Source organism: Anoplophora glabripennis, unplaced genomic scaffold (assembly GCF_000390285.2).
Source record: "Anoplophora glabripennis isolate ALB-LARVAE unplaced genomic scaffold, Agla_2.0 scaffold7, whole genome shotgun sequence".
Lineage (NCBI taxonomy): Eukaryota > Metazoa > Arthropoda > Insecta > Coleoptera > Cerambycidae > Anoplophora > Anoplophora glabripennis.
The window spans coordinates 2,264,187-2,288,745 of record NW_019419456.1 but is presented as its reverse complement, the minus strand read 5'-3'; the positions used below and the strand labels follow the sequence as shown (position 1 = coordinate 2,288,745).

Sequence of the window (24,559 nt, the reverse complement as noted above, 5' to 3'; positions counted from 1 at the left end):
ACACGACGATCCAAATCGCAAAACGAATCTGACTCACATCTGACTCTAGGCCCTGGTGGTTCAGCTGTACACTATAACGGATTCGACACTCCACACGGAAGTCGGTGAATCATCGGAGTCGACTCTTACATATTTTGGGAGTCGACTCAGATGATCTAAGCCAAGAGTCGACTCTCTGATTCGAAACATACACTCACTAGCCAACACTACTGACCATGGTGTTATAGGCCACTTGGAGACGTCGAGTCCGAGCCGCGTTCTTACTTCTTAGTAGTGATGGGCATAATCGACCAATTTTGATAATCGAGTTATCAGTAATCGAGATACGAGATATTGGTCGTTTTCATCCCAGCGGCGCACAAATATGTTTGTATTAGTCATATATAAAAAAAGCTCACGCACTTCAAAACCTAACCACTTTTTCGTTTTATTATAAAAAAAAGCTTACGCAATCAGTGACTATTTGCAGTATGCACTAACATTTTGGGGTGCAACCGTAGGGTAATAATCACTCGAGTGGTGGGAGTAAACATCTCGAGATATCTCGAGTGATCTCAATAATCGAGTACCACTCGATTTTTCACTCGAAATCTCCCATCACTACTTCTTAGAGTTGTAATGGTTGTTAATGGCCTGGCTTATCACCGCTCCTAGAAAAGAGATATAAATGCCTTAATGAAACGCTGCAGATTTTATTTAAAGTATTTACCCAGCATAATTGCCTCCCCACGAAGCGACCGAAGAACGTTGTTAATATCGGCGATGACGGCCTGGAATTTGCTGGGGGGAGGGCATCCTTTTCATGTGCCGCTGGAAATTTTTTATGGCCGCTGGAGAATCTTCTGATACTTCTCTAATCTAGGATCTTCTGGTTTTCACTGCAAGTGACAAGTGACCCGCTGTCTGGCACTGAAAATGGCACTGATTAGAGAAAAACCTGAAAAGAGCAAAGACAGTTGCAAAAGCATGCGATTTTATACGCGGAAAAAAATTGATTCGCTAGAACGTCATTTATGAATAAAGTTAGAGACACACTGAAGGTGCCTAGCTGAATTACCTGGACATTAACTTCACTTCGATTAGTTCGATTTCAAAAGTGAAAAGTATTGATATAGAAAAAATAGAGATAGCTAATTCAATTTTCTTCGAGGTTTCTCCTGCGCGCTTTTCTCGTTTCTTAATAAGAAAACATAATTAAACTGATAGGTCGTCAGATTATTCTGTTTATGTACGAAAAAGACATCGTAAGTAGATCGTAAAAATGATTCCATTAAAGTTACCTTCGGTCTACGTCACATAAAAAGCCCGTAAGGCAATATTTAAACTAGTGATGGGACTACTCGAATGAAAATTATCGATTATATCGATTATGAAAATCTCTCGAGATATCTCGAGTGATCTCAATAATCGAGTACCACTCGATTTTTCACTCGAAATCTCCCATCACTACTTCTTAAACCCCATTCACAATCAATTCGCGGGCGAAGTCTGACTTGGCCACGCGTGCTTACCTTTCGCATTCCAATGTAGCCGTTCAGAATAAAATCTCGAGCTGGCAAACGAGTTGAAGTGCGCGTGAAACCTCGCAACATGGAGACCAGAGACAATAGATTGATGGAGATTGATGGATCGCGAATGCAGCTAAGAGCTCGCCCTCTGGCGGTGACAAGTGATACTAGCGAAACAAGGTAAATATTTCTTCTGTGTGTGACATTTCCTTTTGTATTTTATTTAAAACTGTATTTAGTGTTCGTTTTTTGAACACTGTTATTTTAAGAAAATAGTGTAAGGAAAATTTCAGCAATTATGGATAGAAAGAAGAAACTGTCAAACTATTATTGTTCAGTTCAAGGTTGCTCTTCATGGTCCAAGAAAAATCCAGAATTAAGTTTTCATCAAACCATTGAAGAAATTTTCAAANTGTTATACAAGGTTTTTGCTTTGAAACTTCGTTCTCCTTATAAAAAAAAGAATCGTAATGGGGTGCGATGAAGAGATCAGTTCACGTCTGGAACCCTGTTCCTACAAAAATCCCTTTATTCTCATAAACTATTTGTTTTAAATGTAATTTATTATAAATCCAATTCGTTATTTAAATTCCACATAAGTACTACATTTCACCTCTGTACGCGCCACTGTTTATTGTTCCCTGCTCTACGATCAAGCTCGCCAGGTTAGTATTTGACGTATAACCGACCACTTCGTACACTCGATGCACCTGGCCGACTACAGCTAGTACCAGAACACAGTGCGTATGCGGCGGTATTTCAGATTTTACATTCAATTTCATTTTAAATTTGAAACGGTTCATCTTACGCCTCCTAAAAATGATGACACGATTTTCCTTTGATAAAAGACCGACAATTTTTTGCTCTACTTTGCATCGTATACGATCGTACTATAGTCTCCATGATTTAAACCTTACTACGTACATTTTTTTTTGAAAATTCCACATACTTCTATCCTAGAGTATGTGGAAAATTCAAAGTGTTTTTGTTATTTCTTATTGGTAGTACTGTTTATATTACAATCGTGACTTTCCGTTGCTATCAACGCCACTTCGATCATTTCCGCGTCCGCTTGCCATTGCCAAACGCCTAGTCGCCATTTCCGTTTTAAAAACGCAGCTTCTTTTTATTCAAGTCTTTGTATAATTTCAGTTAAACATATAAAATGTCGAGCAGTCGCAATGATTGTAGAATATACGTGGGAAACCTACCTCCAGACATACGCACCAAGGATATCCAGGATTTATTCTACAAATTCGGAAAAGTCACGTTTGTAGATTTAAAAAACCGACGCGGTCCTCCATTTGCTTTTGTAGAGTTTGAAGACCCTAGGTGAGTTTGAAACCACTAGAAAGTACCAGAAAACTAAACACTTATTATTTTTAAGGGATGCTGACGACGCCGTACATGCCAGAGACGGTTACGACTATGATGGGTACAGATTAAGGGTTGAATTCCCCAGAGGCGGTGGCCATGGAAGTTTCAGAGGAGGCAGAGGGGGCGGAGACAGAGGACGTAGCTCTAGAGGCCCCCCAACACGTAGATCACAGTTTAGAGTACTCGTAACCGGTAAGTGTGTTTACAGTGTAACGAGATGTATTTGTTTTCTAATGTTTTGTTTGCTAGGATTGCCTCCTTCCGGATCTTGGCAAGATTTGAAAGACCATATGCGTGAGGCTGGTGATGTATGTTTTGCTGACGCTTTCAAGGATGGTTCTGGAGTGGTGGAGTTTTTGAGGTACGAGGATATGAAGTATGCCATCAAGAAGTTGGACGATTCGAGATTCAGGTCACACGAGGTGGGTGTTGGTTTGTTTTGATGAATGTTATTTTTAAAATGATTATTTATGAGTGATTTAATATAAACCTTTGCATTTTAATTAATTTCTCCGCATTTTAATATGTTATTTTAAGAAGATATTGTCGCAACTTTAAATATTCGAGTTTTCCAAAAAAATTGTGTATTTTTAAACATTTTAGGTATTAGACATCTCGTTTTCCAAATTTAAGGGTTCCTGCTTTTGCGTGCATTTAGAGAGCTGTAATTTTTGTTGTTAGGGTGAGGTTTCCTACATCCGAGTTAAGGAAGACAGGGGTGGCAGCGACAGACGTTCGGGTGGGCGTTCCAGAAGCCGTTCTTACTCGCCTCGGCGCAGGGGTTCGCCCACATACAGTCCAGTTAAGAGAAGCTACTCCCGAAGCCGTTCACGAACATAATTCTAATGTAGGTTATTTGGACCGGACATTATGTATGTACGTATATTGTCTGACGTCAAAATAATTTCTACTTCATTTGAAACCCCTTATAATATTGTTTAAGAACTGATTTTTTTTGCTAAATTGGGTTGAGTCGACAAAAGTGCAAGTTTTAAGCAATTTATGGTTTAATAGACTGATTGAAAATATCTAAATTTTGACAACCTCTCTTTTTCTAAAAGTGTTTAGAGTTATATTTGTGTGTTGTACATTCCTGAACGTTCGACTTGCTCTGTGCCAAGATGATTATGCATTTCGATTCGAGTAAAACATACTTGCTTTAAAATACTGTTTTTACATTTTTTTTATGGTACCTGTAGGTTTGTGTAATTCTTTTTCCGGTTCTCTTGGTGCACGGTGGAGTCTTAAGTTTGTTTTTTTATAAACTGGAAGTAATGTGTTAAAACAGCTTGTGTAGATGTAAAACCCTCATCGATTTCAGCTAATAATAATTTTAACCGTAAGTTAAGGATTAGGTACTAATGTATGTTTTTTTTTCTGATTTTGGTACCTTTGCTGAGCTTCTGTATCAGCGTTGGACATTTGGAAATAAAAAAAAAAAAGATAAAAACACCTTAAATTATCTATTTCACCCCCATATTCACCTGGATATGTACAAGAGGAGAGGAATGATTGTTTTTTGATGCGGATGTAGGGATATTTCACGGGAATATGAAAACGGAGGGATTTTTCAAAAAAAAAGTTAGTAGTTTTGGAGGGAAGGATGGATCGATGTCAGGATCTTTAACGGAAATTTGCATTTAGTAAAGGATGTCGCAGCTTTCATTTGGAAACTCTAAATTTTCAAATTTACGTTTATCGTAACTCGAAATTTCTTGGATCATTTCCGTTTCGACGGACAAGTTTTGCGAGGGACAGGATAATCCGTTAGCTCAGGGAGGATTGGAGGAGCATTTGCATGCGTTGGATTTCTGAAAAATATTGTTTAGTAATAAGAAAAGAGGAGGCGGAAAGGATATTCTCTCGCTCTCTGTAGGACAATTTTCAGAGATAACGGATTATCGGTAAATACAACTATATTCCCTTAAAAAGTCCACTCCTCTTAACGAACGCTCTGACAAGTTAGCCCTTCCTTGCTTTTCATAAGTAGTGCCATAGACTGGGAATTTTTAATCGTTATTGAATTGCAATATGGGTAACTTATTTTACCTTTAAATTTTTTATACGTTTAAATTTTTTTGCATTCGAAATTAGAATTAAGAATTCCCTTATTCTTTGATCCCCATTTTTCCTACAAGCACTACATTTATTATTGCAATGTCCAGGCAACGGTAAAAATCTAACCTCACCAGAAAATATCTTATTTTTCCTATTGAAATGCTACAGGGTGTATACTAATCTGGAAAACCAGAAAAACTTGTAAATTTGTAAAAATTCTGCTTTTGCTTGACTTTTATTTACAAAGTTAACATTTTCATTTTTATTATATACAAGGTGTCATGAATTGCATAAACCAGGTAGCCGATAGAACTCCTTGGAAAAAGAAAGAAAAGTTTCTCTGAAAGTGTATCGGGTAATGCTTAATTTGCTAGATATAGGGTGTCCAAAGCAGTAATTCCTAAAATCAATTTTTAGAATATATTCAAAACGTCTAAATGAAAATTTAATCAAATATTGAATTTTTTGTCACAAGATAAAACGCAACAAGTAAAATTATAAGCCATTTTTATCGATGTAGAAAAAAAAAATGGATTTAAACAAAAATTATAGTATCTATACAGGGTGTCCCACCAGGAACTACGTCGATCGATATCTACAAAAGTACTGCTCCGAAAAATTTGAAAGTCGACACCAACTTTGTTATTTTAAATGGAACACCCTATATATTATTGCCTTTTCGGATTCTATGTGAAATTTGAGGGTCACTTTATTAAATATTTCCTATACTTAGGAGTTATAGATTTTGAGATATTAATTTTTAAAGAGAAATATTGCCAGATGCAAGGGTCCGCAGAGATGCTAGTAACTCTTTTCAGGAGCATGATATCAAGTCGATTTTTGGTACCTGTAAAGGGCATAGGTAAAGCTAAATTATGGGATCCCAACAAATTAAAACGTTTAATACTGGGTGTTTCATTTTTGCTGTTACATTTTGATAATTTCAAACAGCTATAACTTTATTAAGTTAAATGGAACACCCTGTATTTTTTACTCTGTCATATGCAAAATGAAATTCCTTTCGAGCCATATCGGTATTGTTAGGGTTGCCGTTACTACTTTTAGAGATATTTGCTATTTTCTATTTTTTGAACATTTTTTCTCGTATCGGTCCTGTTGTCAAATTGGACATGATCAGAAACATTCCAAAACAATTAAAATAACTTGATATTTGTCAAGTTAGTTATCAAATTATTGTTATGTCTGTAATAGTTTTTGCTGAAAATTTAAATAAAAATGCCTGGGGATCGTTTAAATTATACTAATGAGGATTATTTTAATTCGTTTGTTATTTATGGAAAAAAGCAGCAGGTTCTCTACATATTCTTGAAATTACTTTGTCACATTTTCCATAAATAACAAACGAATTAAAATAATCCTCATTAGTATGATTTAAACAATCCCCAGGCATTTTTATTTAAATTTTCTGCAAAAACTATTCGGACACAACAATTATTTGACAACTAACTTGACAAATGTCATGTTATTTCAATTGTTTTTGTAGTGTTTCTGGTCATGGCCAATTTGACAACAGGTCTGATATGAGAAAAACTGTCCAAAATATAGAAAATTACAAATATCTCTAAAAGTAGTAACGACAACCCTAACAATGATTATATGACTTGAAAGGAAATTTCAATCTGCATACGACAGTAAAAAAATATAGGGTGTTCCATTTAAGTTAACAAAGTTATAGCTGTTGGAAGTTATCAAAATGTAACAGCAAAAATGAAACACATAGTATTAAATGTTTCAATTTGTTGATATACCATAGCGTAGGGTTACCTATGCCCTTTAGTGGTACCAAAAATCCGCTTGATATCATGCTCCGGAAAAGAGTTACTAGCATCTCCGCGGACCCTTGCATCTGTCAAATTTTTTCTTTAAAAATTAATATCTCAAAATCTAGAACTCCTAGGTATAGGGAATATTTAATAAAGTGACCCTCAAATTTTAAGTAGAATCCGAAAATGCAATAATATATAGAGTGTATCGTTTAAATTAACGAAATTGGTGTCGTCTTGTGGTGTAACCGGAAGTGCTGGAATGTTCTAGATATTTTAGTTGTGTTCGCCCCAGAGACATTGCTGTTGCCAAATTTTCAAATTTTTCGGCATAGTACTTTCCTAGATAGCGATTGACGCAGTTCCCGGTGGGACACCCTGTATAGACTGAGGTTATTTATGACATATTTCCTCTCTTTTTTGTTCATTTAGGTATTTTGCCAAAATTAAATCAAAACAATTCTAATTTTTTCACAGCTGTCAAGATATTTAAATAAAAATGTAAAACATGTTTGTTTCTATAAAAAATACCAATTTTAAAGTTACGGTTTTAAATAAGCGGTAAAATCTCACATTAAAAAAATTGGAGCAAAGTTTTAAATGAATTCCCCATTTTAAATGAGTCTCTCATTTATTCTTTATAGTACATCATTTTTTCTTTTAAAAAATAAAAGTAAAGCAGTAAAAAATTTGTGTTTTTTTTTTAGGAGTTATAAATAGGCTTAAATAATGTTTTCAGAATTTTTTACTTGAACACTTTGTATCTCAGAAATTAAACGCTTCTTGACTCATTTTTATTTTCTTAGAATTTAGCCACAAATTCCACATATTTTTCGAAAAATATTTCCCAATAAGTGAAAACCAAAAACTATTCTGAAATGTCATCCATAAATATTTTTTTGGAAGTTACGTACAAAAAGTGACTAATTGAAAAAAATGGAAATAATGTAGAACTTACGAACTTACATTTTTTTCTGAAAAATTTTCCAAATCGAGAAAACCTAGAAATGTGTGGACATATTCTGGCCAAAATTTGGTATACATCCTTATTGCATTTGAAAAATTGCATTGATACAAAAAGTCTTGAATAACACAACTTTTTCAATGTACTGTGTGATTTATAGCAAGTTTAAGGAGAAAAACTGTTGCAGTTTTGTCTTATAAACTCCTACGATTTAGTGGTTACTACACTTTTCAATAAAAGTTGTTAAAATTACTGTTAAAATAATTGTTCATCGACTCAAAATAATTTGGATTTTAAATTCTGACATTTTTTTAGCAAAACAAGAATTCTTTGTTTTGCCAACAGTTGCTTCTTTGATTTGCAAGACACAAAATGTAATTTTGGCATAAATCATGCTCAGTTATGTGGATTATTTTGTGCAATTTATTATAAAGTTGTATTAGAGGTGTAAAATAATTAAAAACAATAATTATTACGTCAAATATCCTACAAAATTGTTTTCCCAAATTAAATTTTTTATTTCTTATGTTTTCGATGCAGTTACTTATAATTTTATATTTGCAATGCCATTTTGTAACTGAATTACACGAGAATGTTCGAGTATAATGAAAATTGTCATCTCGCTTTTCTTAATTTGTTTGTCGTTTGTACTTGTTCAAAATTCTCTAAAAATATATTCTTGAGCATTTCACAACACTAGTTGTCCAATAATTCTGAATCTGGTATAAAATTTAAATAATTTTTGCTTATGCACAAGTTAAAATGTAAACCAGTGTAACTGTATTTAGATGGCCTTGTTACATGATAAAAAAAATTTATTTCAAAAAAAATTTATTTTCAACGACCTTGAGTTACGAAACCTTTAAAAATACTATGAGTAAAGCAAAATTGCAACATTTCTGGCAATTTATCTCCCCTTAAATTGTTTTGCAGTTGTTGAGTAAGTGACAAACTTATTACGAAAACGCTCTTACCACCGATTTTTCCTAATAATTTTAATGCTAAGTATCGTTAGGGTAAACTTTTGTACAGTGCCAAAGACTGTAGTGAAGTTAAATTTTTATGTCGAATCCTGGACACGCTCAACAGTGACGTGAAAATATGTATTTTGTTTGTTTCCACGTTGAGCAGTGCAAACAAAAAGCCCCTGAAAAGTTCCCCGTTATAGTAATTTTTCTTTGCAACACCCACTAGGTCTCGCATAAAGCGACTTAAAGGATCAGGATGAAAATTCCTAGGAGAAAAAAATACCCCAAGTCTGACAGTCATAAATTTTTTTCGCTATCGGGACTGCGCGGGAGTCTATTTTTCCTAGGATTTTCAAGGATATATATCTAGATTTTCAAAAGTAAAAGGATAAAGGATTAGGATTTCTTAGGATGATCTTCAAGTAGGAATTTTGCGTTTGTGGATTTCAGGATGTTTTCCAGGTATTTCAATATTTGTGTTCCTTTTTTTTATATTTTATGCTTAGAGTGTTTTTTACTGCATGATTCTTAATAAAAGACGATAAACAGTAAAAAAGTGTTTTATTTCAATGATAAACGGTGTTAACTGACGTACAACCTAACGATATCCAACGGTTTGGCAGGTAAGTTTGTTACTGGACAACACTGATTTTCGCTCAGGTGCCTCAGAATGCAACGGAAGCAGAATATGTATCTGCAAAATGGAAAAATACACCCTATAAAAAGTACTTTTTTTAACTGACCCTTACTTACCCAGATACCGGAAGAACAGTAGGTATTAGCCATGGTTTGAGGCAAATGGGACATTTGTTACGGTAATTTTTCGCCTTATTGTCCACCTACAAACAGAAATGTTAAAAGTTACACATACCTCAAATTAAATAATAAATTAGGGAATAAGTCCGTTTTTTCAAATTTAAAAATTCACATGAAAAACGAAGTCAAATTAACCCGTCATTTGAAAGAGACCTTATTGCTCCATTAGATTGTGTTTTTGGTTGCTTCGCTGGATTTAATTTTTGTAAATTTTCGTTCATTTGAAATTGAATGTCAAGTTGATAAAATTGATTATTTTTGGCACTTCTTTTTGTTTTTAATGGAGACGAGGGACACGTTAAAGCTGTCATGATGCAATGAATGAACGAACAGCCCATCAATGATTTTCGCGTCTTAAAGAAGTAATTTCAACCTTAAAGACATGAATCGTTCTGGGTGCCCTGTTGAATTTGATGAGCAACTGAATAGACTCCATGAAAATCCAAGATGATCAACAAGAGAATTGACTCAGGAGATGGATGGAATGTGATTACAAAACAATTGTAAACCACCTGCGTTCAACCAAAAAGACGTAATACGTTCTTTTGCAATATGACAATGTGGGATCACATAACTCCAATATGACAAAAGTGGCTATTTGGAAAGTTCTGCCCCAGCCGCCTTACTCTCCCAATCTCGTGACTTCTATTCTGCTCTTTGCCAAGCTCCTTACATGGTGTTTCTTTTAGGATGAGTTTTCCCAGTCAAATCCAGAGGATTTCTATAGAAGAGGCATCGAGAAACTTGTTGAACTTTGGAAGGTCATAAATAACGATGGAGAATACATTACTGATTAGTTGTAGAATTTAATAATGAAATGTCTTAAATTTGAGAAAAAACGTGTATTACTTATTGGCCAATAAAATAAAATTGTTATAAATTACTTCTAAACCTTAGAAAATAAATATTTACTTACAGGTGGCGGTGGAACCAACGGTAAATCCGTAAAGTTAAAATTTGACTTGTGCGTGTTCCACGACTGCAAGAATTGCAGGAAAAATGCCGTCACCTCCAGAAAAGTAGTTAACGCATTCTTTACAAGCCCAAAACTTAGTTCCGATATACTAAAACGATAATTTTTATAACCCGCATTTAAAATTGCGCTAAAGCTTTACCTCAAGTTCCCTTTGAAAAGCGCAGACCAAAAACTTGGAATATCTTGCTGGTCTAGAGAATACGTCAACTTTACATCTATGAGATTTAAAATTGGCGTTTGGACTTCCGTTTGATTTGACATGTATTTTAAGTAATTGTGTAATAAAATTATACCCCAACCAACTTCCACCGTGGAATGTGAGAATAGTACTAGTTTCTTTAGCATTCCTTCCAAATCCTAAAGTAAACGTGAATGAAAATATGTAATTCAAAATACATATGTTTACCTGTCTTAGATATCCTTCAGCATTTTCTATCCTGATTACGGCTATTTTCTCCTCCATTTTCCTTTTGAAATATGGCAAAGCAACTAGAAATATCAACGATAGCTCCTTGTGACGTTTCGTCAGTTTTCCATTATCAGCTACGACTCTTTTTAAACCGTAAAAGTTTTCAGAGAACGAAGCATCTACGACATTACAATTTATCTTAGGCATTACGAACTTGTATTTTCTTACCATAGTATTTTAGGTAATGGTACTGTAGCAGTCCATTTAAAACAAGAAAGGCTTCTTCATAATACTTATTTAACCAGTTGAATTTTTGTGGAAAATTGTTGGCTAAAAACTGCAAGAATTATTTATTAAGCAAGATATGTGAATTTTATGAAATTACCAAGGCGATTTTTTGTAACGCTGGATGTAACGTATCATTTAAAGATTTCTGAGCGATAATTTCAAATATGCTCGGCTTATTTTGAAACGTGAATGTGAAATTAGCAGCATTTTCTGCCATAGTGTTGTTTTTTTTGCCGCCTGTATTTGAAATCTTAATTTTATTATATTGGCTCCCCTGTAAAATACATTTACAGGAAAAATTCCCATAAATAAACCGCAATTTATAACAACTCTGTAGTTCTAACAATAAATAATCACTTAGGTCTATTTTAAAATTAAAATTATTATTGATCTCTTTCTCTAGAATGTGAATATTAAAAAATATGTTAGGTTAACTCCAAACACATGAAACTGGTTTTTTAACTGCTACCAACATCGAGGGGAAAAATAAAAATACAATTACAAATGTCAAAGCAAGGTTATGTTGATAAAAGGTGTTCGAGTTGTTTTGCGGGTGCTAGAAGAAAACAAATTTGGGAATCTCAGGTAGGAAATGCTATAATTTTTTATAAAAAGAAAGATTCAGATTCAGCAATGTTATCGTCATTAAACAAATTAGAACAAGTATTTAGCTATTTTAAAATTAAAAAATATTGTAAAATGGAAAATACCGGCAATGATATTCTAGATACCTATTTGTCAAACAAAAGTAATTTTGAGAAAACATCAGTGTCATAACTTGCACTGCTACTAACTTTTAGTATTTTTTAACTATGTTTTCACTAGTTCTTTCTGTAAGTTAAACACCAAGATGTCCAAAACGGCACTAGTATTTTTGGCTCCAGGAGCTGAAGAGATGGAACTGGTAATATCCATTGATGTGCTACGTAGAGGAGGGGTAACTGATTGCTTAATTCTTGAAAATATTTTGAATCTAAAGGAATTATGTTACAGTTTGATGTCTCTGTAGCGGGTATATGTGATGCCTCTCCAATTGTCAAGTGCAGTAGAGGCGTCAGTGTTAAACCAGACATACTACTATCAGATGCTAAAGGTCCTTATGATATCTTAGTGTTGCCGGGTGGGCTCGGAGGTGCTCAGTCCATGGCGAGGTGTAAAGCTGTAGGAGAGATGCTCAAACAGCAGGAAAACGAAAGTAGATGGATTGCAGCTATCTGTGCAGGTACAATATCAAATTATCGGCCTAGATTTTTTCGTTAAACGTTATTTTTTAAGCTCCCACTGTACTAAAGGCTCATGGAGTAGGATTGGGGAAAAGTTTGACATCTTACCCGTCTATGAAAGACCAGTTAAAAGACGACTATAAATACCAAGAAGATAAAGTGGTGGTCGATGGGAAGCTCATAACTAGCAGAGGACCAGGGACTGCTTATGACTTTGCCCTCACGATTATTGACAAGCTGATAGGTAAAGAGAAGGCTTCCGAAGTTGCAAATGCAATGCTTCTAACATACTAAAATTAAGTGCTTTTGAAAGACATCTTGTTATTCTTTATCGATGCTTTATTTACAACTTGAATATGTTGAAATGTTAAATCTTTTTAGTTAGTAGCTAACATTTGGCTGAAATATATGGACTGTAATATACATTTTCTGATCAGTTTAGACTTTCATTGAAACATTTTCCTTCTCGTAAATATTAAAGAATAGTAATATAAATTGGTCTTTCTTTAGTGACACAAAACGTTTTGACCATTTGTTACATGGAGACAGCGGCTCGTCTAGCGAGAGGCCATCACAAAGCGCACTAGAAAATGGGGCACCAAAGCCCTGATTTTATAGAATTTAATTTCCTGTAGTTTTATTGGTGTGCCTTTTTTAGTCCACTAGTTAAAGTTTAGTACCTACAAACAGGCGCTAAATAGACTTTCGCACGAAGGCCTCTCTTAATCTGTATAGATATCACTCTGCTCTTGAGGTTGCTACATTAAATGTTACAGACACAGAATTTAAAAAATCCATTACAAACTAGATGTAACACATAAAGCTAACTATCTGTGACTACAATGATCTACTCAATCTAGACCAGGAGGTCTTTTGGTAAATGGTATATACTGCTTTTAGTGCTCCTAAAACCCTTTCAAAGAATAATTCGACTGTCGGAGCAGATAAAAATCCTCTCCTTTACACAGTTCCTTACTCCTGCTTACTTGTCGCCATCAAAATAGCAAAAACCTCTGCCTGAAAGACTGGTTTACATATCCAATGAAAATCTTTCTTGGATACCATTGTCTTCTAGGTATATTACTTCTCCTGAATGTTCATCTCCCACCCGAAATCAATTCGTATAGCATAATAGGTATCAAGGCCGTCGCCAGCCAATGCGTTAGGGGGGGGGAGCGACATAAGAGAGAGGATGGGAGAAATATAAATTATAAGTAGAAATAGGTACAGTGAATTAATTTTTTTTTGGAAATATTTTTAATAAAATCTTTTTAAAATATAGGAAAACATAAAAAATAAAGAAATTCAACAAAAATTAGGTAAAACATGTTCTGATTTTTTGAAAATTTGTCGACCACTTCATTAATGAAATCTTCATGGTTGTCAAAAATAAGCGATAGACCAATAACAAAAATATTAAGTCTAAATTTGCAGTTTATCTGTAGGTAATTTAAAAACAATTAAATACAAAAATTTAAGGATCGAATAATACCTTCACATGTTTAAAGCTATAAAGCTATTATATTATTGAAAATATATAAATTTCTTAAACTTATGGGTAAACGTACAAAATTAAAAATGTTTTTCATTTCCCCTATATAAAATTGGTGTGTTACATATACAGGCTGTTACAAATTCGCTTCTCACTACAGGGATCTCGGAAACGGTAATAGGTACGAAGTAGCTTAAATGGGGGCAAAGTTGCGTAATCAGGGGATCAGTTTTCGAAATATTTGAAAAAAAAACGAAATTTTGGAAATCCGTTTTTGTTTGATTTCAGCCTTGTTTGAGGTGATATACAAAAAAACAAGGACACTTTCTCATGGCCACTTTTTGCCGTCTATCGAATGGCACAATCAATTTTTATATGGAACGTTTCGTCTTTCCAGGACCATCATCAACTTCATTTTTTTAACTATGACCCTGGAAATGTTATTACATTTTTTGCAAGCCTTCATGACCCCCAATAGTGTACTGCCTCAGCCCAAACCAGATTCAGACGTTTTGTCTCGAAAAATTCATCTTCAGTGTATTTGTTCCAAATTTATTTAGATTTTTTGTTTATTGAATTATCGTACACTGTACGTGTCGTTAGACCCTGTGAAGTCCATCTACTTATTTAAAATAAAGTAGTGTATTAATTTTCAAAATTCAAGTTTAAAAGTTCCTAAATAAAATATTTTATTAAAAATTTTCAGTTTAATATTTTCTTGCTGCCCTTGCTAGGGATTCCTGAGGAACATGTCACCTTCCTTCTTCCAATGCTCTCACGAGGGGAAGGTGGCGACCCACTTCCTTTCCAGCCTCAGCCAGTCTTCTGCTTCAATGACCTTATAGCAGATATTGGAATCCTCCTCTCCCCCTAAAGGCTATGGCAGCGTGATTCTCCATATGTCCTACTTTCCAACCACCTGCATCCTTTATCCTTAGGTACATTGCCATCACCTCCCTCACAATCCATGTGGGGAAAGTCAGCAACCCTAGGAGGACCTCTCGTGTAGCTATTGGAGTTCTCCTCATTGCTCCTGTAAGCAGGCAAGCCTTTGGATCTTCAATAGCTTCCTGGTTACCGTCACCCAGTCCACACTCGCCCACTAGACTAAGGCTGCATACGCAGACTCAGTCTGACTACCACTGTGCACACTAAGTGAAGTACCTTTGGATTGAGGCCCTAATTTTTGTCCACTATTTTCCTTAATTGGCAGAGGATTGAAACTGATTTCCGTATGATCCTTTCAACCTGTGGTCCCCAAGACAATTTACTATTCAAAATAAAACCCAAGCATTTCACTTCCCCAACCAGAGTTAGGGTACGTATTCCTCTATATTGGGATACTGAATTTGCCTATTTTCCTCCTCGTAAATAAGATCATCTGTCTTCTTTGCGTTGACTGAGAGCCCCATGTTCCCGCACCACCTCTATAATCCTACAGTCTCCCTGCATTCTGTAGCATACTATGTTTGAAAACTGGCCCAGAACCACTATCAGCATAGTCCTGGGCATCTATATCATTCCAGGATTAGGCGCTCTGGGAGGTTATCCATCATCATACGGTGAGAGGCAGCTGTTTTGAGGGCATCTACTTCACACCCCCAGTTCCATGGGACAGTCCCCCATGGCTGAACTAACTGTCATTTCTTAAATGTCAATCTCACCCATTCGACCACAGTAGACAATGTGCCCCGATCTTGGAGCGAGTCTCATATAGTTTCCGTTTTTGCCTTGTTGATGGCACTTTCTATATCAAAGAATATGGCCAGTGGGAACTATTTGTATTGAAGGGCCTTCTCTACTTTGTATACGATGTTATGTAAAGCAATCTCCGTGGACTTGCCCCACTTATATGCGTGCTGGTTTACATGGTTTGGGTGTCTACTCATTGCCCCATCTATGATCCTTCCCATTCTTTTAAACAGAAAGTATACGTATGTAGTTTTTATCAGTTTTTTTCCACTCATTCATTAGTTGGTTTTTATTGTTGCGCAGGAAATTAAAGAAATAAAAATGTGGAAATTTTTGGTGTTTTTACAACAAACTCTGGTACGAATTTCTCCAATTTTAAATAAAATTAAGACATATATACCGTGTCCAGCTATGCGCCAATACCTAGGTTAATAAAAGATATAACTTAATTTTTTTTTCTACAGAGTTGCCTCCTTTCCCAAGATGCACAAAATGAAAATATATTTGCATATACAGGGTATTTATTTTAAGTTAGCTTGCGACTATGAGTATTCTTTTTTCAAAATCCTATTCATCCAAATTTTTTAATCTCCAATTTCACTAATAACTTTCCTAACTACGGTAACAGTGCTTGATTTTCAATATAATACGGATGAAACTTGTTCAATATTTTATTTATCAAGCTTTTGAAAACTCCAAGCTTACCTACTACTAATTTCCTGGCACTAATATTTGGATTTTCAACAGCAGACGCCACAACTTTAAACTAAATATTATCGTTGTTACTTTCATGTCTCCTGGTAGTTTTGTCATAATTCGCATTTGCTGTTCATTCAAACCTTTCATTCACATTTTCAAAACAGTGGGAATCTGTAAATTTGGATTATTTGCTTTGTAAATACGTGCTGCTAGCAAACATTCCCCATTTTTTCTAATTCTTAATCACTTGTAGTGATTTTATGGTTTTTTGATTTTATTTACAAATAAATGGTAACTTTCCATAGACTTGTTTATTAAACTCAAATATCTAAATTTGTCAGTTATTAATTTTTATTTTAAATAATGTAGCTAGACAACTAATAAATTTAATAAAAATAAATACCCTTACAATATTTTTCCCGACAAAGAAACAGGCGCAAATCCTGTATTTTACATAAAAATGGGTTTTTTTGCAACTTAGGTATAGGGAAAGCTATTAAAAAATTGTAGAGTCTACAGAAAGGCATCTAATGAAATCATAAAACTCTGGATGTTCTATTTGAAAAAGTCAAGATTTTTCAAATTTTAAATTATCATATTTGACACGATTTTTTTTTACCCCCTGTATATCGCAGCTCAACTTTTGATACGTTTTTTGAAGAACCATCTTCACTCTACAGTTTCTGAAAAAAAAATAATTTCTAGCTGTCATACAATCATAATTACATCAACTACTAGAAGTGACGAAACATAAGAAAAAAAATGAAAAGTCGATTATCTCGAAAACGATCAATATTTTAATAGGGATCATAACACAAAGTCCCGTTAATTTTTCAAGTAGAATTCGATAATGCCATAAAAAAATATAGGTTTCCATTTAAAAAAATGGAGTTGGTACCTGCCCAGGAAAAGCTGAACACCCTGTATATGCAAATATATTTTCATTTTCTGCAGCTCGGGAAAGTAGGCAACTCTGTAGAAAAAAAAATTAAGATATCTTTTGTTAACCTAGATATTGGACTTACACGCATTAGGTGGACACGGTGTATAAAACGCATCTTTATTTATAACCAAATTATATACAAAACGTAAGTATTTACATAAAATTCAAACATATGTCTCTTTACATCAACTAACTTTACTATCTAGAGGGGGCCAAAGCAAGCTAACTTCCCCGTGGGCAGATTCCGGAAGCCACTTCAAGTATTCCGCCAACAAGTCTGCAAGAAAAATATTATTAACAAACTACGAATATTTTGCATTTAAAAAAATGGCTTACATTGGGGACTGTCACTCCAAATGTCCCCCAGAACCTTTTTAGAGCAGCAGTCTCGATTTAGGAGCGCTTTCAACAACGCCTCTGTTCGTGGCTGCAGCCTCGCCCAACTTTTCACCATGATGTTGGCTGGGCTGAGCAATGCCGTGACGTACTTTTCAAGCCTCGGGAACACCTTCCCTTCGAGAAGGTACCTTGCGAACCACTTGTACGCGTCCATAGAAGCAGGATAAACGATTTCCATATGCGGCAAAGGCCAAGCTTGTGGCCCAAACGTACCCGACACCGTACAGTGGACTTTACCTGAAAGTTAACGGGAATATTACAACTTTGGTGGTTTTCTTTAAATGATACCCACCTGTTGCTGGGTTGTATCGGGGCTCGGGGCTGAACAAAGGTTCGGACAAGTTGCACAAGCTCGGAACGTAAGTGGCCAGCCATTCCGGTTCTATGGCTGTCACGCCCCTCATGTACATCTTGTTGGTTTCGTAAATCTCCTGATACACGACGAATTCAGGCAGCAACTTCTTCAGAACGGAGCCTTGATGGAGGAAGACGGGATCCTCCATATTGTTCGCCTGGTATGCGTACTTGAACTTGGCCTTGTCCTCGCCCTCTTTCACTTCCTCGGGGGGGATCTTCTTGGCGATTTGGTCCCCCATGCCCGCCAGCAGGATCTGCCTCAAGAGTTTCGCCTACAAAAGGGATAGAATATTGCAACTTACTTAAGGGGGGAAACCACATTAGGAGGTTCAAAAAAATCAGTTTTATTTTTTATGGCATAAATTGTTATTCAAGAATACACTGCCAAATTTTCAAAACGAAATTCCTAATTGTTCCGATTTTATGAGAATAAAACCAAACGCCCATTGGGTCAGCATTCGGGCACACACCAAGTAGGCTGGAGAGCTCTATATTATTGATAATTTTCTCAAATTTCTAGTTTTCGGAAATCTTCAAATGTTTTTCTTGAAATGATATTTTTTTGATTCATGGAAACTCTAGCCCGAAAAGTTATGAACCTATCATTATGAAACTTACAAAGAAGATGAACCAACAAATGGGAAAATATCATAATTTTAAAAGTGTTTTTTATTCAAAATAAGTAAAAAAAAATGGTGAAAATCTATACATTTTTTTCAAACTCGTGACAATCTTCAATTTTCATAAGTTTTACCCGCAATGAGATTCATGTTCTTAGAAAACATATTTATAATGCAGGAAAACAACCATTTTGCCATCAAATCAAAATTGCGACCTCCACACAACCAACTCGGACAACAACCTTTGGTGCTGCCAAAATTTCATTACTTCGGCACGTTTTGGTTATCCGTGTTTCTCAATTATCCATAAATGTCTCAGTCCCACCAAGACCGATAGTCAAAGTTTTACAGTATCTTACACAGAAAATTACAAAATTTTTTACCGGATCACGAACCGATAAACTGAAACCTTATTTATATTAGGGTATTTATACATAGGGTGATTCAAAATTCAGTACAAAAAATTTAGGGGTGTAATTTTGAAGTCAAACTAAGACTTTTTTTTCCTATAAACGTGGGTTCACAAATGCTTAGCTTTCGATATACAGGATGTTAAAGTTTTTTATTTTTTAGGAATAATTTCCAAATTTGAATGTTGGCGTAAAACTTGGGGTACAGGGGTGATTTAGGATACTAAATTTAAATATGTCATTGGTTTTGACGCTGCTTGTAGAGGGCGCCACCTTATAGGGTACGCTTGAATTAAATTTGCTACCCTGTACATTGACGTTTCGTATTAGTGTTTATTCCCCTATTTACCATTAAAAATTTTAAGATTTATTCACCACCTAATCAGTAATGCAATGATTTTGAATCTTAGCTCTTTACATTTTTTTGATACAACTAACCGTTTTCAAGAAAATCACTGCTGACTAAACGGTATTATTGTCACTAGTCAGCATTTTAGACCAAGTATATCTTTTTTGCTTAAAATTGATAGTTCGAATTATGGAATGCAAAAGTTCGGATTATGGATTAGCATTTTACACAATTTGCCCTTTCGGATTATAGAGTAGTTCGGATTATAGGGGGTTCGGATTAACTTATACATTACTGTATTCCTAAAAAATAAAAATAATAAAAAAAAAACTTTAACATCCGGTATATCGAAAACTAAGCATTTGTAGATCCACATTTATAGGAAAAAAAGTCTTACTTTGACCTCAAACCTACGCCCTAAATTCTTTGTACTGAATTTTGAATCACCCTGTATAATAAATTCAAGAATTTGACATATTTCACCATCTTCGTATCGCCGAATTACCATTGAACATTTGATTGCCCAACATCCTGTTGTCATATCGCATCAGGTGGATTGATATTATGCAGTTCAACTAAACATAAGACAGTATCAGAAATTATTGATACCGACTTCACAAACTAGACTCTCTGCCATCCCGTTAGTTACATACAGTTAGTTTAAAAAGATAACAGCTGCTTAGAAAAGCCTAAGTGCAGTTTAAAAATATAATTATAACTATCTGATTTAACAAAAATTTATTTCACATTAGTATTTTGGGGAATATGCACTATTACCCCTAAAAAAAACTGACCCCCATTTAAAGTTTCATCCTGTATTACCTCCGGATAAGTGCTAGAGCACAAACATATCATATATTTTTGTTCCAATCAAACTACAAAAAAGTAGTTCAAACGAACCATACCTGTAGATCCGTCGGTGGCTCCAATTTCGGATCAACGACAATCTCTGCCTCGGGCACGTTGTTCTTGATCTCGTTAGTCAACTGCACACGCAACTTTCTAATCTCGACGACCGCTTTTTGTCTCAAGCCATTATCGTTGCAGAATTTCTCCAACCTTCCCTGACTGTTGGCGTACTCCGCCGCGCCCACCGCCTTCAGGAGCACCATATTGTCCCCCAGCAGTAACGAATTGCCCTGACCGGCCCACTGGTGACGGGTGGCCGACCATTTCTGACGGATCTGCTTCCTTGCTTCCAACGACGTCTGAACTATGGGAACCTTAATCAAATAAAAGAACAATAGTTGAAAACCACACTGCAGCCCGCAAAACTGCCAGATTTGATACTACTGGAATTTTTTTAGTTACACATGGCAAAACATACAAATTCTTACCTCTAACAGTACTTCTTGTACCGACAGTGCTGCCACCAAACAAATCGTGTAGGGCAACAAGTTCTGCTGGTGGCTGAGTGCCAGCATCTTGCCGTACCTAGGGAGCAGAGGAAACTTGGAAATCGCCCTGCCCAATGGGGTGACTTGCCCGTTCTTCAAGGCACCCAAACTTTCCAGTCTGGACTCGGCCGTTTTTAATTGAAGCAAGTCTGGTGCCGTGGGGAACGGGAAGTTTACCACTTTGTCAATGTTCATGCACTTCATTTGGAGGTAGAGGTCGTCCACGGGTTTCTGCTGGATTTCAGGCACAGAGTATTCTTGGAAGACGTCGTTGAATACTGCACTCGAGTATAACCTAATAATATGAACATTTTATGAACCATCATTTTAATCTGTGTGATTCTGGATTAGTTATGGATACAATTGGACGAATAATTTAACACAAATAATTAAAAAACTGCATCATTCTGATATTTTTCTCGTTATTGTATATTTTTTTAACATAAACAATTAGCAACTAATAATGTGAACTATGCATGCACAGCACCTACAGATTAGTAGGTCACTCTTTGCCAGTAGATACAAAGTAATGCTTTCTGAACGTAGGCATTGAATATGACATATACCTTGTAGGTTATGAATGAAACAATCGTTTATTTTAACTGACAAACTAAATGCACTTGTTTTAATAATGCAGAGCACACTACAGATTTAAAAACATTTTCATTTATTATAAACTGTTAAAATTGTTAATAATTTAAATTTTTCGAATATCAGTAAAGAATTTTTTCCACCTTACCTATAACAGTGTCCCGGTCCGACCCTCCCCGCTCTTCCCGCTCTCTGGTCGGCAGAAGCCTTGCTGGTCCAGTGCACGACGTAACTGGTGACCCCCGTCACTTTATCGTACAGCTTAATTTTAGCCTTGCCGGTATCGATTACGTATTTGACGCTGGGTATCGTCAAAGAAGTTTCCGCCACGTTGGTGCTGACGATGCAAAGTCTACAACCGGGCGGGGGCGGTGCGAACACTTTCTGTTGTTTGTGCGAGGGGAGCAGGGAGTACAGGGGCAGGGTCCAGAGGGGTTGGGCGTTGGTAATGGTGGTGACTTCCGTGTCGGAATCTTCTTCATCCTCGGAAAGTTCCTCATCGGATTTGTGTTCCGTATCACCAGGCACGCTGTAGTCGTCCAGGTTGATTTCCGGGATTATCTTGAGCTTCCGTTTCTTGTGCAGCGCTCTCCGCATACCTCAAATTTGCGTTGTACAAGTCACTTTATGTCAAAATTAACAAATCACTAAAATTGGGCCCTAACGTTGATTTTCTCGCAAAATCAACCGGTGCACTTTAATGTAAGTGTATTGCAATTAATAACAGAGATAACGAAGTAATTCAATAAACAAAAGATCTTCAAATTCTGATTACGCATTTCCGAGAAAGCCAACTTAAAAACTGTGGCGAATTTTTAGTAGTGTGTTAATTTTTATGCCAATTATATGAGGTGCAACTTTATGTGAGGAAGATAATAAATCTGAAATCTACAAACAAGTCTAAAAATATGAACCCCATCCAAAGTTACGCCCTGTATAAACAGCAAAATATTTTTGTGACATTTACCCTCATCCACATCCTCATCTTCGCTTACTCCCCCATTTTCCTCCGCATCCTTCTTCATCCGTTCGCTCTTCTCCAGAATTTTCTCTTTGTGCCTCAAAGGAAACGCCTTCCTCAACTTGCTCACCAGAGAATTCACTTCCTGTTGCCCCGTAACGAAAATCAATATACCCCCTTCCGGCAGCTTCGTATTTATTTTAATGGCCTTATTAAAAGCATCTTTCAGATAGTTTTCGTTTGTTCTTTTATTAAAATGCACCGTCACAGGGAACTGCCTCGCTTCGACTTTTATGACAGGCGGTGGGTTTTTGAACAATCGTCGGTTCAGTGTGAAGTCTTCCTGACGCAAAGTAGCGGACATTATTATCAGTTTGAGGGGATCACCTTTCTTGTGGCGAAGCGGTACTATTCGGGACAACAGGCCAATCAAGATATCTGTATAAACCGACCTAAAATATAAAATTAAGACGTATGCAAAATTTAAAGATATGTAACTAACCTCTCGTGCGCCTCATCCAAAATCACAACTGAGTATTTGCTCAGTAGAAAATCATTTTGGACCTCCTTGAGCAATACGCCGTCTGTCATAAACTTAATTTTCGTGTCTTCCGTGACGTTTCCTTCGAATCGTATCAGGTAACTGACCTCCTTTGTGCTCAAATTCATTTCTTGTGCCACTCTCTGAGACATGGATATTGCTGCAACCCTTCTAGGCTCTGTTACAGCGATTTGTTTCTTCAAAGCATAGCCTGCTTCGTATAAAAACTGAGGAACTTGTGTTGTTTTGCCACTGCCTGTCTCACCGGCTATTATGACAACTGAGTTTTCATTTATCACCTCCATTATCTGTTGTTCCTCGGCTAGGATAGGCAATTTTAATCGAGTGGTTTGAATTTCCTCATTTCGTATAACGTCCACGTAGACTGCTGGTTTTGAAGGAACTTTTTTGGGTTTACTTTTCTTATTTTCAATGTTACTTGCTTTGACGTCATCTTTTATTACAATAGGGCTGATTTTCTCTTCCAAAACAACAGCCTCATTGTTTTCTTCCTCACAACCCTTATCCCCCATATTTTCTTTTTTTGTATCATCCTCGATATGTCGTGCTTCCTCTTCACAACCATTTTCTTCCAGCTCACTGTCGCTAGTTTCTGTGTCACTCTTTTCAAAGCCCACCACATTAGGGTCAATATTTTTCAACTGCTCTCCCCTTGCATCTAATAGTTTCCTTCGTTTAGCCCCCGATATGCTGTTCAGTTTCGCCTCGCCCGATAGAATATCCAAATCTCTTTTGGGCTTAATCTTTTCTGGATTCAATTCCTCTTGAAAGTACCTTTTTAGTCCTTTAGTTTGTATAGCTGCAATTGATGTTAACTGAGAAAGCTCGTCATTAGTCGCTCGGACCTTCTGAAGAGATTCTAAGAGAGAGGCTCTCTGAAATAACATAATAAGTTGACAAAAATGTTACAAATGCAAGTATTTCTGCTTACGTTTTCTTTTTTCTTCTTTTTCTCAACTATTTTCTCCAAACGTTTCCTGTGTTTTTTAGATAAAATCCTAGTAACTTTTTCTGTTTTTATTTTAGTTTTACGTTTCTTGGAAGGCAAAACCAGTTGGTTACTTTGATCATAATTCCCACCACTGTCGATATCTACTTGTATCTGGAAAAGAATAATCAATATTTGAGTTTCTAAGGTTAGTAACCGTTTTACCTTCTGCGTGTCGGAATTATCTATTACAGTGTCAACTACTTTCCTGGCTTTCCAGTTAAAACCCTTCTTTACCATTGTGTCTACAAATCTAGCGTGTTTTCTTTCTTTAAAAAAAAATTAGGCTATGTTATTATAATCACAGACCACAGAAAATAAATCCAAAATATGTCAGAATACACAGACCAGTCAGAATACAATACAAACAATTTTTTACGAACTAAACAAGAAACTTCTTTAATGATTTAAATTTGTTAGAATTATCAACAATTATTGTTGATTGCGCTAACTGAAATTTAACAGTTTGTGTTAAAGTTTTAAATATATGATACTTCGATGCAGGTACTACACACTTACGAAGAATTTTAGTTTGTTCGCCAAAATTCGGGTTAATACATTCTTGTACCTTGGAATATATATGGTCTAGTTTACCAAATAGAAAATACCATTACCTTAGAATACTATGTCTAGACATCCATAAATTAGAAATTTAATTTTAATGTAAATTTAATTTAATTAAAGAAAATTATTCATTACATTAATAATATTTAATAATAATAATAATT

The 24,559-nt window shown here is 35.7% G+C and overlaps 4 protein-coding genes across 5 annotated transcripts; 2 read left to right on the top strand and 2 right to left on the bottom strand.

The window, feature by feature from the left end:
* Positions 1–2,563: 2,563 nt before the first annotated feature.
* Positions 2,564–4,337, top strand: LOC108904084 (serine/arginine-rich splicing factor 1B). The gene is made up of 4 exons (XM_018706490.2): positions 2,564–2,840; positions 2,896–3,077; positions 3,135–3,307; positions 3,567–4,337. The coding sequence occupies exons 1-4, from the start codon at positions 2,674–2,676 to the stop codon at positions 3,723–3,725; spliced, it is 681 nt and encodes a 226-aa protein (XP_018562006.1). The 5' UTR covers positions 2,564–2,673; the 3' UTR covers positions 3,726–4,337.
* A 4,866-nt stretch (positions 4,338–9,203) lies between these two features.
* LOC108904083 (peroxisome assembly protein 12) lies at positions 9,204–11,602 on the bottom strand. Its single transcript, XM_018706489.1, has 7 exons — positions 11,246–11,602; positions 11,089–11,197; positions 10,858–11,039; positions 10,591–10,808; positions 10,392–10,539; positions 9,413–9,498; positions 9,204–9,353 (listed from the first exon to the last, which is right to left on the bottom strand). Exons 1-7 carry the CDS (start codon positions 11,363–11,365, stop codon positions 9,242–9,244), a joined length of 975 nt encoding a protein of 324 aa, XP_018562005.1. The 5' UTR covers positions 11,366–11,602; the 3' UTR covers positions 9,204–9,241.
* Positions 11,603–11,631: 29 nt separating this feature from the next.
* Positions 11,632–12,807, top strand: LOC108904085 (protein dj-1beta). Of its 2 annotated transcripts, none has more exons than XM_018706491.1 (4): positions 11,632–11,733; positions 11,987–12,085; positions 12,142–12,370; positions 12,424–12,807. In XM_018706491.1, exons 1-4 carry the CDS (start codon positions 11,653–11,655, stop codon positions 12,663–12,665), a joined length of 651 nt encoding a protein of 216 aa, XP_018562007.1. In that variant the 5' UTR covers positions 11,632–11,652; the 3' UTR covers positions 12,666–12,807. The 2 variants fall into 2 exon arrangements, with proteins under 2 accessions (XP_018562007.1, XP_018562008.1); XM_018706492.1 differs by having other exon boundaries at positions 11,633–11,733; positions 11,974–12,085.
* Positions 12,808–17,313: 4,506 nt separating this feature from the next.
* Positions 17,314–24,123, bottom strand: LOC108904093 (probable ATP-dependent RNA helicase kurz). Its single transcript, XM_018706508.2, has 10 exons — positions 23,997–24,123; positions 23,775–23,945; positions 22,784–23,718; positions 22,288–22,733; positions 21,469–21,919; positions 20,670–21,024; positions 20,238–20,555; positions 17,889–18,225; positions 17,534–17,833; positions 17,314–17,474 (listed from the first exon to the last, which is right to left on the bottom strand). The coding sequence occupies exons 1-10, from the start codon at positions 24,069–24,071 to the stop codon at positions 17,383–17,385; spliced, it is 3,480 nt and encodes a 1,159-aa protein (XP_018562024.1). The 5' UTR covers positions 24,072–24,123; the 3' UTR covers positions 17,314–17,382.
* Positions 24,124–24,559: the final 436 nt, after the last annotated feature.